Source organism: Protopterus annectens, chromosome 3.part1, assembly GCF_019279795.1.
Source record: "Protopterus annectens isolate FY-2018-M chromosome 3.part1, PAN1.0, whole genome shotgun sequence".
In the NCBI taxonomy this organism is placed as follows: Eukaryota; Metazoa; Chordata; order Ceratodontiformes; family Protopteridae; genus Protopterus; species Protopterus annectens.
In genome coordinates, this window is record NC_056732.1 from 40,082,689 (window position 1) to 40,096,682 (window position 13,994).

Here is a 13,994-nt window from a genome sequence, read left to right on the forward strand (position 1 = left end):
GTCAGTCTGAGGCTGGTTGCCCCCTTGCTCCCCAGGTCCTCAATAAGACTCCCCAATGGCACAGGTATAGGGTCCAGATCTCAGCCTAGCTGGTAAGCTAACCTCCAATACCCTCTCTGTCCAATCAGTGCTTTGTGTCCCTGCCCAAGAAGCTGACACAAACCCACACTTTGAGATAAGTATTTAAACAACTTCACAGACACTCCTGGGAAAGGCTGACACAGATTCTCCAGCTGTGCCCCTCTACCCAGACTATATAGTAGTAATTACTGCCACCACCAGCTAATAATTATCAGTTACCCAAAGGCCCTTTAAAAAGTGTCCAATTATTACTATGCAATATTATTATCCAATTGGTCGTATAGTCCAGGGCTAAAGCTATAGGAGTGGCTTAGACAGTAAACTCTATAAATATGCAATGTATTCTAGAGCTTACATATTTCTACATAAACCAGCCACAGTTGAAAAGGGTTTAAAAAATATTTAATAAGCAATAATAAAGACACAAGGCAATACTACTACACCACAGTGCTATTCAAGAGTTCAGAGATCATACAGAAACTTAAAATAATTCAGTAGGAAAGTTCTGATATAACAGAAAAACACTTAGTCTAATCTTTATAGTACTAGCTATGTCTACAAGAAAACATACTTCTAAGATAACTTACTTACATAGAGCAAGGCAGTGATGAGTTGAATATCAAAACAAAAATGCTTTATAATCTGTGGTTCTCACTGTTTAAATTGCTATTGCAGTTCTGACAAAACATTACATCATCTTTTTATACTTCCTGGAGTTCCTAGGCTGACACTAACTACATTTACATTCTTAACATCCTCCTTTTGTTATTTTGCAGCTGGCCAGGAACAGAGCAATAAAAATACATTTGCATGTTTAAGTCTAGCAATTTAACTCTTGGTTAAACAATAGAATGAATTTCTTCATCTAGTCTACTCGGCACCACTGTTCCCTTGAAACGATCACCACATGCTTTTACTGGGTCAATAGAGAGCACTGTTGCCACATTTTTGTAACAGCATTTCTTTACATTTAAAACAACAATCCTGTAGTTTACATTTATATTTACAAATGATAGAATTATGTATCAGATTCTATTTGTCTAGCCTGGCAGCCTTCACCCTTCTCTACCAGTCTTCACAGGTGGTATCAGTATTTTTGCCACCTTTGTGGAGGGGGGTTATGTAAGCATGGCACCAGATAGAAGGGACGTATGATTCTTGTATGGATCTATTTATAAGAATAGAGATGGGATAGGCAATGCTGTCTGCAGATTGTTTGAGGAAGGTAGGTGGAAGGTTGTCGGGTGCATTGCGACAGGGTCTGAGTTTGAGGAGAAGTCTTTTTATAGTGCTTGTGGGGATGGGCTTGAGGCAGAATGATTTGGAGGAAGGCTGATGATTGGGGTGGTGGTTGGGGCAGGAGGGGGTGGTGATGGAGGAGAGGGGTGGGAAGGAGGCTGATAGTTTAACTATGCAGTCTATGAAGAATTAGTTCAACTGGCTGGCTGTTTCGAGGTTGGAGAGGTTAGGGTCTGGGCAGGGGGTTTCTTTGTTGCCAGGATGCAGCATGGATGAGATGGAGTCCCAGAATGTTTTGGGATTTGTTGAGTGCAAGGACTGGAGTTTGGAGTAGTGAGCTTTGCGGTCTTTAATTATTAGTTTTGTTTGTGGAGGTTCATAGTTGCTTATACTCTAGGAGGGTGTTAGGGTTTTTTAGTTTTTTACATTGTTTCCATTTTTTGTCCCTTTGGTGCAAGGCTGGTTTAGTATCTTTTGATAACCATGGGCAGGGATTGGCCTTGATGTGTTTGGTTCGAGGGGGGTTTACTGATTGAGAAGGGTTAAGAATGAGTGGTTAAAGTAGGAAACTGCATCATCTAAAGGAAGGGTTTTTAGAGGGGACAAGTCAGTATGCTTTAAGCATTTGGAGAAACTTAGAGGGTTGAAAGAGGAGAGGTTGTGGGTTTGGATGCAGTGGTGTTGTTTATGTAGTGGAGATGGGAGATGGTCAGCGAAAGCTGGTAGGTGATTGCTGAGAGGATCAGGTAATGTTCTGGTTTTGGTGACAAGGTCTGGATGAGTTGTTAGGATCCAGTCAATGATGGTACCAGAGGTACCATCTTTATTTGGTCTGGTTGGAGGTTGCATTAGTTGGAAGAAGTTGTACAGGTTGATTGTGTGGGATGGGGCTTCAGAGTTAATAGTATTCCAGTTGATGTTGGTATCACCGAGTATATAGGTTTCATTTTTTATATTTGTTCATCTTGTTCCCTACTTGCTGGAACTGGTTTAATATCTAAATCCCCCAAAGTACTATTACTTTTAAGTATGTATTCTTGAGAGCAAGGTCAGCGAACTGCTCCTAGTATGTACCAACATGACAACCCAGTAACAAAAATACTTCTAAAAACTGGTGTCATGCTGTTTAAAAAAATCCTGTCCAAACAACTGTCCCTTAAAATAACACTAAACGAGAGTTGCATATGGAGCTGATTTAGAAACAATGAAATTGTGAAAAAGAAAATGTTCTATAGTCACCAAAAATGCAAAACAGTTTACAAGGAATGCTATCACAGTAAAACTGTACTACTCTATCTGTCTAGGAGTATAAATATTTTATAAATCTGCTGGATATATAGAGATGGGACAACTTTGCTTTTTATAAAAGTTGAAAGCTGAGTATCTTATTGAATATGATTAAACAATGTCCTCCAGAAAGGGCTGACACAGACAAACAGCTGGTGTAAGAGCCATGGAGTAAACTAAATGCCATAACCTCCATAATAGTATGCTACATGAAGTCATCTACCCCTGGAAACTATCATACTGACAAGACATTCCTAACAGATGACACAGTAGTCAGGATTTTAGGAATACACATAGACAGTAATCCAGCCTTTGCCCATCATTTGTCTACAGTAGTGAGGAAATCATTCTATCTTACACAACTTATAAACAAAGGTATGGCTTCTAGGTCCAAGGAAGTCATTGTTCCACTGTATTCAGCATTCTTCACACCTATCATTGAGTACAGTGCTCCCTTTGGTATGTACCTAACCAGGCTTATCCAACAACTGGAATGTCCACAGAGGTTCCTCACTAAAATAATACTGGGATTAAGTAACATCTCCTATGCTGACTGCCTCAAGGTCCTATCCATGTATTCTGTCTCCTACAGGCTTTTGAGGGGAGATGTATGCCTGACATACAAGGCACTGTCAGACCCCACTCTAATATAACCCCTGCATATCCACAAAACAAACAGTACCAGAATTACCCAAGCTAAAAACTTAAATGTTTCTTGTGACATAAATAAGACCTGCAGGAGACACAGATATATATCCTAGAGACCACCCCTTCTTTGGAACAAGCTCCCCATCCAAGAGAAGCTGAGTTTCTTCCTAATACAATTCAAGTGTAACTTGGACAACTGGATGCGGAGCAGGATATTCACCCCTCATTTTGGACCTATATCTCTAATGGACACAGGCAACCTGTAAATGGTTCATCTCCCTGGGCCCTACTTGTAAATGTTTCAACTCCCAAGCCCCTGCTTACACTTACCAAGGGTATCAGAACTTGTCAGAGATTTCGGATGCATGGCTAGGCTTAAAAAGGTCTTTGAGGTCATTAGCCTAGTAAGCACTTATGAACATATGATGCATGCAGTAAATCTAACATCAATGTTTTAAACACATATTCTGCAAGAGTGAGTCTTAACATCCTCTTCAACAACAGTATACTTCATCTCTCTGTTTACAAAAAATAACCAACGGTAGTTATGCCCACAAAAACAGAACAGTGAGGCAGTTTTACACATTCTTTTGCCCAGTACTGTAATATGAAGGGGCTAATGTTGAAATGCAGATGCTATTTCCAAACATTAAAGCATCTTAAACAGTTTTGTTACATCCTTGTGCATTTATGTGAACTGATGTAATATTTATATCTATTTTCTCTGATCACTGAAGGCAACCTTTCCACTACTGTAGGTACCTTTACCATTTGAGTGTTTTTTATTGAATAAAGTCTGTTTGGGTGACTTGTGGCTCCAAGTGCTTCTGTGTTTTTTTTTTTTTTGATTGTGGTTGAGTTTTGGATTAGAAGCACTCATTCTTCCAGTGTTTGTTTACCCTTACCATTACTGTATGCACCCTTACCATTACACTTGTAGCACCATTTGCAAGAGGTCCGTATGTGATATAAGAATGGCCAGTGATCCATCCGATGTCTGCTGTGCACCAGTAAATATCATCCGGCTGATAATTGAAAACATATTTGAATGTCGCTGCTGTATAAAGCAAGTAGCCTCCAACTGTATGCAAAACACCCTGAAATAAGAAACACCAGTTATTATAACTGGAATAAGTGACCCGTGTAAACTATACTCATACAAGCACAGTTTTCATTCATTTCTTTCTAGTACCCCTCCCTGCTTCCCACACAGATTAAAAAAAATGAACCAAAGTGGTCAGTGATAAGAGACAAAAATCCAGTTACTGGATTCACCACCCTTTGTTGAGATTACTGGTTTAGATAGAGCTAAGCAACAAGAAAAGACACTACAGGTAACCCAGACTGCTGTCTTTAGAATTCAACTGCATTTCTAAAACCACATCTGTTCCATTTTCCAGTAATAATTGTTTTATTTTTTTCCCTTCTATAGACAAAACTACAATTCCTACTGTTTTCAGAAAGTGTCTCTCTCCCTGCCCTACAGTGCATACCTATGCACACAGGTACTTGGCTTCTCTTTCATCTTCTGCTTTATAGTTCATAATGCCTCATAATGCAACCCTCCCAATGTTTTAACATGATATGCCTTTGCATCAAGTACTAAACTGCACAATGAAACAAAATCCAGAAACATCATATTCAGTACTACATAAGGACCAATGACTTAGACGAGTCTGCCTATGTATGTAGGTACGTATGTATGTATGTATTTATGTATCTAAATATCTATCTAAGTTTGTATGCATGTATGTATATATGTAAGTATCTATGTATGTATGTATCTGTCTGTGTATCTCTCTATCTATCTATAAACACAGGAAGAAAAAATCCAGATAACTACATATTAACCCCATGGGCAAACTGATTTGTGGCACAGAGTACAGAAAATGTACTCTTATACATTATTTTTGACTTGCAACAATGACTTCTATAAACACTCACTAAATGACATAACTGGATCTGCAGCAGATGTGACTGTAGTAGAGGGCCCCTTAAGCACCTACATAGGACCCTGTGCCAGGTGCAGTGTTGTCAATTCCATCGCTCAGGCCAGTACAAAATGGTTTGTGTATGACACAGTGATGCACAATTATGGCCACTTATTTCCACGACAGCAAATTAATTAAAAACAAACAACTTCCCCTGTCCCTTTCATTCCATAAATCATCATCTAGGCTGCATACCTGAACAACCTGCATCTCATGAATGAATCACCCTTAATTCCTTTGCAAATTCTCCCTTATTCCTCGATCCTGCACTCCCTCCCATAAGTTGTACTGGCACTAACGTCCTTTAGTTTGCTCTGTGACTGCAAAACCTTACAACGCTCAAGATCAACAGAGAACAGCCTGCTGCGGGTCAGGATGTAATAAGCCACTGCCTTTACCTCACAGAGAAAGCTGGTTTTACATATATATAAATATAAGCCACTGCCTTTACCTCACAGGGAAAGCTGGTTTTACATATATATACGTATATATAAATATAAGCGACTGCCCTTATCTCACAGAGAAAGCTGTTTTTACATATATACATATATATAAATATAAGCCACTGCCTTTACATATAGAGCCTCTGACCCTCTTCAAGAGAAATCTTGAAGAGTGGATGGGAGATCGTAAGTTTACCCCTGGGATCTCTTCTGTGTCCCTGCTTGACAGAGGTAGAGTAAACTAACCTTAAAAGGGCTACCTTCTGACCCTCTTCAAGAGAAATGTTGACGAGTGGATGGGAGATCGTAAGTTTACCCCTGGGATCTCTTCTGTGTCCCTGCTTGACAGAGGTACAGTAAACTAACCTTAAAAGGGCTACCTTCTGTGACCTACTATACAGAGGCACAGTCAACTAATCTAAAAGGGTGGTGAAAGCTCTGGCTAGGCTTATAAATGCCCTAGGGCAGATAGCCTAGTATCAACCTATGAACCTCACAGGGAAAGCTGGTTTTACATACATACACATATATATATATATATATATATATATATATATATATATATATATATATGAATATAAGCCACTGCCTGTACTTCACAGGGAAAGCTGTTTTTACATATATACATATATAAAACCTGCAGTGGTGGTGCTGCGGTAGCGTTGTCGCCTTACAGTAAGACGTTGTCAGGTTCAATTCTCAGCTAGAGCGTCTTCTGCGAAAAGACATGCGCGAATGGGCGTACCTTCATTGAAGGTTGTGTGTCAGGGCTGGTAACTCAGCACGTAAAAATCAACTACCAATCATTAGCGGACCGGAGTTCCGCTGTGACGACCCCTAACCGGGAAAAGTCGAAAGACACAACAACATATATACATACATATATATATATATATATATATATATATATATATATATATATATATATATATATTAGTAATGATATAAATGTACCATGCCAACATTTATATCATTACTAATTTGTGCTGCTTTTATAGGGAGAGGTACTTACGACATAGCAACAGCGTTTTTACCTTTATTATTTATATATATATATATATATATATATATATATATATATATATATATAAATTTAAGCCACTGCCTTTACCTCACAGGGAAAGCTGGTTTTATATATATATATATATATGTATATATGAATATAAGCAACTGCCTTTACCTCACAGGGAAAGCTGGTTTTACATATATGCGTATATATAAATATAAGCGAATGCATTTACTGCACAGAGAAAGCTAGTTTTAAATATATATGTATATATAAATAAAAGCCACTGCCTTTAGCTCACAGGGAAAGCTGGTTTTACATATATACGTATATATAAATATAAGCCACTGCCTTTACCTCATAGGGAAAGCTGGTTTTACATATATACATATATATATATATATATATATATATATATATATATATATATAAGCCACTGCCTTTACCTCACAGGGAAAGCTGGTTTTACATATATAAGTATGTATAAATATAAGCCACTGCCTTTACCTCACAGGGAAAGCTGGTTTTACATATATATAAATATAAGCCAGTGCCTTTACCTCACAGGGAAAGTTGGCTTTACATATATATAAATATAAGCCACTGCCTTTACCTCACAGAGAAAGCTGGTTGTACATATATAAATATAAGCCACTGCCTTTACCTGACAGGGAAAGCTGGTTTTACATATATATGTATATATAAATATAAGCGACTGTCTTTACCTGACAAGGAAAGCTGGTTTTACATATATGCGTATATATAAATATAAGCGGGTGCCTTTACCTCACAGGGAAAGCTGGTTTTACATATATACGTATATATAAATATAAGCGACTGCTTTTACCTCATAGAGAAAGCTGGTTTAACATATATACGTATATATAAATATAAGCCACTGCCTTTAGCTAACAGGGAAAGCTGGTTTTACATATATATGTATATATAAATGTAAGCCACTGCCTTTACCTCACAGGGAAAGCTGGTGTTAAATATATACATATATAAATAAATATAAGCCAGGAAAAGATGGTTTTACATATATACATATATATAAATATAAGCCAATGGCTCTATATATATATATATATATATATATATATATATATATATATATATATATATATATATATATATATATCTAAATATAGAAATCTGTTTTTACATATATATAAATATAAGGCACTGCCTTTACCTCACAGAGAACGCTGATTTTACATGTATACATATATGTAAATATAAGCCACTGGCTTTACCTCAAAGAGAAAGCAGTTTTTTACATATATATAAATATAAGCCACTGGCTTTACATCACAGGGCAAGCTGGCTTTACATATATACATATATACAAATATAAGCCACTGCGTTTACCTCACAGAGAAAGCTGGTTTTAGATATATACATATATATAAATATAAGCCACTGCCTTTACCTCACAGGGAAAGCTGGTTTTACACATATACGTATATATAAATATAAGCCACTGCCTTTACCTCACAGGGAAATCTGATTTTACATACATATATATATATGTATAAGCCACTGCCTTTATCTCACAGGGAAAGCTGGTTTTACATATATACATATATATAAATATAAGCCACTGCCTTTACCTCCTTTACCTCACAGGGAAAGCTGATTTTACATATATATAAATATAAGCCACTGTCTTTACCTCAAAGGGAAAGCTGGTTTTACATATATATGTATATATAAATATAAGCGACTGTCTTTACCTGACAAGGAAAGCTGGTTTTACATATATGCGTATATATAAATATAAGCGGCTGCCTTTACCTCACAAGGAAAGCTGGTTTTACATATATACGTATATATAAATATAAGCGACTGCTTTTACCTCACAGAGAAAGCTGGTTTAACATATATATACGTATATATAAATATAAGCAACTGCCATTAGCTAACAGGGAAAGCTGGTTTTACATATATATGTATATACAAATGTAAGCCACTGCCTTTACCTCACAGGGAAAGCTGGTGTTAAATATATACATATATAAATAAATATAAGCCAGGAAAAGATGGTTTTACATATATACATATATATAAATATAAGCCACTGGCTCTACCTCACAGGAAAGGCTGGTTTTATATATATATATATATATATATATATATATATATATATATATATATATCTAAATATAGAAATCTGGTTTTACATATATATAAATATAAGGCACTGCCTTTACCTCACAGAGAACGCTGATTTTACATGTATACATATATGTAAATATAAGCCACTGGCTTTACCTCAAAGAGAAAGCAGTTTTTTTTACATATATATAAATATAAGCCACTGGCTTTACTTCACAGGGCAAGCTGGCTTTACATATATACATATATACAAATATAAGCCACTGTGTTTACCTCACAGAGAAAGCTGGTTTTACATATATACATATATATAAATATAAGCCACTGCCTTTACCTCCTTTACCTCACAGGGAAAGCTGATTTTACATATATATAAATATAAGCCACTGTCTTTACCTCAAAGGGAAAGCTGGTTTTACATATATACATATATATAAATATAACCCACTGCCTTTACCTAAAAGGGAAAGCTGATTTTACATACATACATATATATGCATATATGTGTATATATATATATATATATATATATATATATATATATATATATATATATATATATAACATAAGTCACTGCCTTTACCAGACAGGGAAAGCTGGTTTTACATATATACATATATATAAATATAAGCCACTGCCTTTACCTCACAGGGAAAGCTGGTTTTACATATATACATATATATAAATATAAGCCACTGCCTTTACCTCACAGAGAAAGCTGCTTTTACATATATATAAATATACGCCACTGCCTTTACCTCACAGAGAAAGGTGCTTTTTCATATCTACATATATATAAATATAAGCCACTGCCTTTACCTCACAGAAAAAGCTGCTTTTTCATATCTACATATATATATAAATATAAGCCACTGCCTTTACCTCACAGAGAAAGCTGGTTTTACATACATACATATATAAATATAAGCCACTACTTTTACCTCACAGGGAAAGCTGGTTTTACATATATACATATATATATATAAATATAAGCCACTGCCTTTACCTCACAGAGAAAGCTGGTTTTACATATATATAAATATAAGCCACTGTCTTTACCTCACAGGAATGCTGGTTTTACATATATATAAATAGAAGCCACTGCCTTTACCTCACAGGGAAAGCTGGTTTTACATATATACAAATATAAGCCACTGCCTTTACCTCACAGGGAAAGCTGATTTTACATACACACACACACACACACACACACACACATATATATATATATATATATATAAGCCACTGCCTTTACCTCACAGGGAAAGCTGGTTTTACATGTATGCATACATATAACTATAAGCCACTGCCTTTACCTCACAGGGAAAGCTGGTTTTACATATATACATATATATATATAACTATAAGCCACTGCCTTTACCTCACAGGGAAAGCTGTTTCTTACATATAAACATATATATAACTATAAGCCACTGCCGATACCTCACAGGGAAAACTGGTTTTACATATATACATATATAAGTATAAGCGACTGCCTTTACCTCACAGGGAAAGCTGGTTTTACATATATACATATATATAAATATAAGCCACTGCCTTTACCTCGCAGGGAAAGCTGGCTTTACATATATATAACTATAAGCCACTGCCTTTCCCTCACAGGGAAAGCTGGTTTTACATATCTACATACATATATAAATATAAGCCACTGCCTGTACTTCACAGGGAAAGCTGTTTTTACATATATACATATATAAAACCCGCAGTGGTGGTGCTGCGGTAGCGTTGTCGCCTTACAGTAAGATGTTGTCAGGTTCAATTCTCAGCTAGAGCGTCTTCTGCGAAAAGACATGCGCGAATGGGCATACCTTCATTGAAGGTTGTGTGTCAGGGCTGGTAACTCAGCACGTAAAAATCAACTACCAATCATTAGCGGACCGGAGTTCCGCTGTGACGACCCCTAACCGGGAAAAGTCGAAAGACACAACAACATATATACATACATATATATATATATATATATATATATATATATATATATATATATATATATATATATTAGTAATGATATAAATGTACCATGCCAACATTTATATCATTACTAATTTGTGCTGCTTTTATAGGGAGAGGTACTTACGACATAGCAACAGCGTTTTTACCTTTATTATTTATATATATATATATATATATATATATATATATATATATATATATATATAAATTTAAGCCACTGCCTTTACCTCACAGGGAAAGCTGGTTTTATATATATATGTATATATGAATATAAGCAACTGCATTTACCTCACAGGGAAAGCTGGTTTTACATATATGCGTATATATAAATATAAGCGAATGCATTTACTGCACAGAGAAAGCTAGTTTTAAATATATACGTATATATAAATATAAGCCACTGCCTTTACCTCACAGACAAAGCTGGTTTTAAATATATATGTATATATAAATAAAAGCCACTGCCTTTAGCTCACAGGGAAAGCTGGTTTTACATATATACGTATATATAAATATAAGCCACTGCCTTTACCTCATAGGGAAAGCTGGTTTTACATATATACATATACATATATATATATATATATATATATATATATATATATAAGCCACTGCCTTTACCTCACAGGGAAAGCTGGTTTTACATATATAAGTATGTATAAATATAAGCCACTGCCTTTACCTCACAGGGAAAGCTGGTTTTACATATATATAAATATAAGCCAGTGCCTTTACCTCACAGGGAAAGTTGGCTTTACATATATATAAATATAAGCCACTGCCTTTACCTCACAGAGAAAGCTGGTTGTACATATATAAATATAAGCCACTGCCTTTACCTGACAGGGAAAGCTGGTTTTACATATATATGTATATATAAATATAAGCGACTGTCTTTACCTGACAAGGAAAGCTGGTTTTACATATATGCGTATATATAAATATAAGCGGCTGCCTTTACCTCACAGGGAAAGCTGGTTTTACATATATACGTATATATAAATATAAGCGACTGCTTTTACCTCACAGAGAAAGCTGGTTTAACATATATACGTATATATAAATATAAGCCACTGCCTTTAGCTAACAGGGAAAGCTGGTTTTACATATATATGTATATATAAATGTAAGCCACTGCCTTTACCTCACAGGGAAAGCTGGTGTTAAATATATACATATATAAATAAATATAAGCCAGGAAAAGATGGTTTTACATATATACATATATATAAATATAAGCCAATGGCTCTATATATATATATATATATATATATATATATATATATATATATATATATATATATATATATATATATCTAAATATAGAAATCTGTTTTTACATATATATAAATATAAGGCACTGCCTTTACCTCACAGAGAACGCTGATTTTACATGTATACATATATGTAAATATAAGCCACTGGCTTTACCTCAAAGAGAAAGCAGTTTTTTTTACATATATATAAATATAAGCCACTGGCTTTACATCACAGGGCAAGCTGGCTTTACATATATACATATATACAAATATAAGCCACTGCGTTTACCTCACAGAGAAAGCTGGTTTTAGATATATACATATATATAAATATAAGCCACTGCCTTTACCTCACAGGGAAAGCTGGTTTTACACATATACGTATATATAAATATAAGCCACTGCCTTTACCTCACAGGGAAATCTGATTTTACATACATATATATATATGTATAAGCCACTGCCTTTATCTCACAGGGAAAGCTGGTTTTACATATATACATATATATAAATATAAGCCACTGCCTTTACCTCAAAGGGAAAGCTGGTTTTACATATATATGTATATATAAAGTCCACAAACGTTCCAGCACTCATAAAGAATAAAAATGTAACAGCGGAAAAGTTTGACAGTTTTTATTTGGCAAATCTGCCCACAGATACACATGTATATATAAATATAAGCGACTGTCTTTACCTGACAAGGAAAACTGGTTTTACATATATGCGTACATATAAATATAAGCGGCTGCCTTTACCTCACAAGGAAAGCTGGTTTTACATATATACGTATATATAAATATAAGCGACTGCTTTTACCTCACAGAGAAAGCTGGTTTAACATATATATACGTATATATAAATATAAGCAACTGCCTTTAGCTAACAGGGAAAGCTGGTTTTACATATATATGTATATACAAATGTAAGCCACTGCCTTTACCTCACAGGGAAAGCTGGTGTTAAATATATGCATATATAAATAAATATAAGCCAGGAAAAGATGGTTTTACATATATACATATATATAAATATAAGCCACTGGCTCTACCTCACAGGAAAGGCTGGTTTTATATATATATATATATATATATATATATATATATATATATATATATATATATATCTAAATATAGAAATCTGGTTTTACATATGTAAATATAAGCCACTGGCTTTAACTCAAAGAGAAAGCAGTTTTTTTTACATATATATAAATATAAGCCACTGGCTTTACTTCACAGGGCAAGCTGGCTTTACATATATACATATATACAAATATAAGCCACTGCGTTTACCTCACAGAGAAAGCTGGTTTTACATATATACATATATATAAATATAAGCCACTGCCTTTACCTCACAGGGAAAGCTGGTTTTACATATATACGTATATATAAATATAAGCCACTGCCTTTACCTCACAGGGAAAGCTGATTTTACATACATATATATATATATATATATATATATATATGTATAAGCCACTGCCTTTATCTCACAGGGAAAGCTGGTTTTACATATATACATATATATAAATATAAGCCACTGCCTTTACCTCCTTTACCTCACAGGGAAAGCTGATTTTACATATATATAAATATAAGCCACTGTCTTTACCTCAAAGGGAAAGCTGGTTTTACATATATAAATATATATAAATAACCCACTGCCTTTACCTAAAAGGGAAAGCTGATTTTACATACATACATATATATGCATATATGTATATATATATATATATATATATATATATATATATATATATATATATATATAGATATATAACATAAGTCACTGCCTTTACCAGACAGGGAAAGCTGGTTTTACATATATACATATATATAAATATAAGCCACTGCTTTTACCTCACAGGGAAAGCTGGTTTTACATATATACATATATATAAATATAAGCCACTGCCTTTACCTCACAGAGAAAGCTGCTTTTA

General features: G+C 34.7%; 1 protein-coding gene across 2 annotated transcripts in view; it reads right to left on the minus strand.

Moving 5' to 3' along the window:
- Nucleotides 1-13,994, minus strand: part of LOC122797979 (acetyl-coenzyme A synthetase, cytoplasmic-like) — a 1,448,208-nt gene that overhangs the window by 480,677 nt on the left and 953,537 nt on the right. The window contains exon 9 of one of the 2 annotated variants that reach the window (XM_044066532.1): nucleotides 4,182-4,352. The exons of the other annotated variant lie outside the window; for it this stretch is intronic. Coding sequence (XP_043922467.1) covers nucleotides 4,182-4,352 — 171 coding nt within the window. The remainder of the gene's footprint in view (nucleotides 1-4,181; nucleotides 4,353-13,994) is intronic. 2 annotated transcript variants of the gene reach the window in all.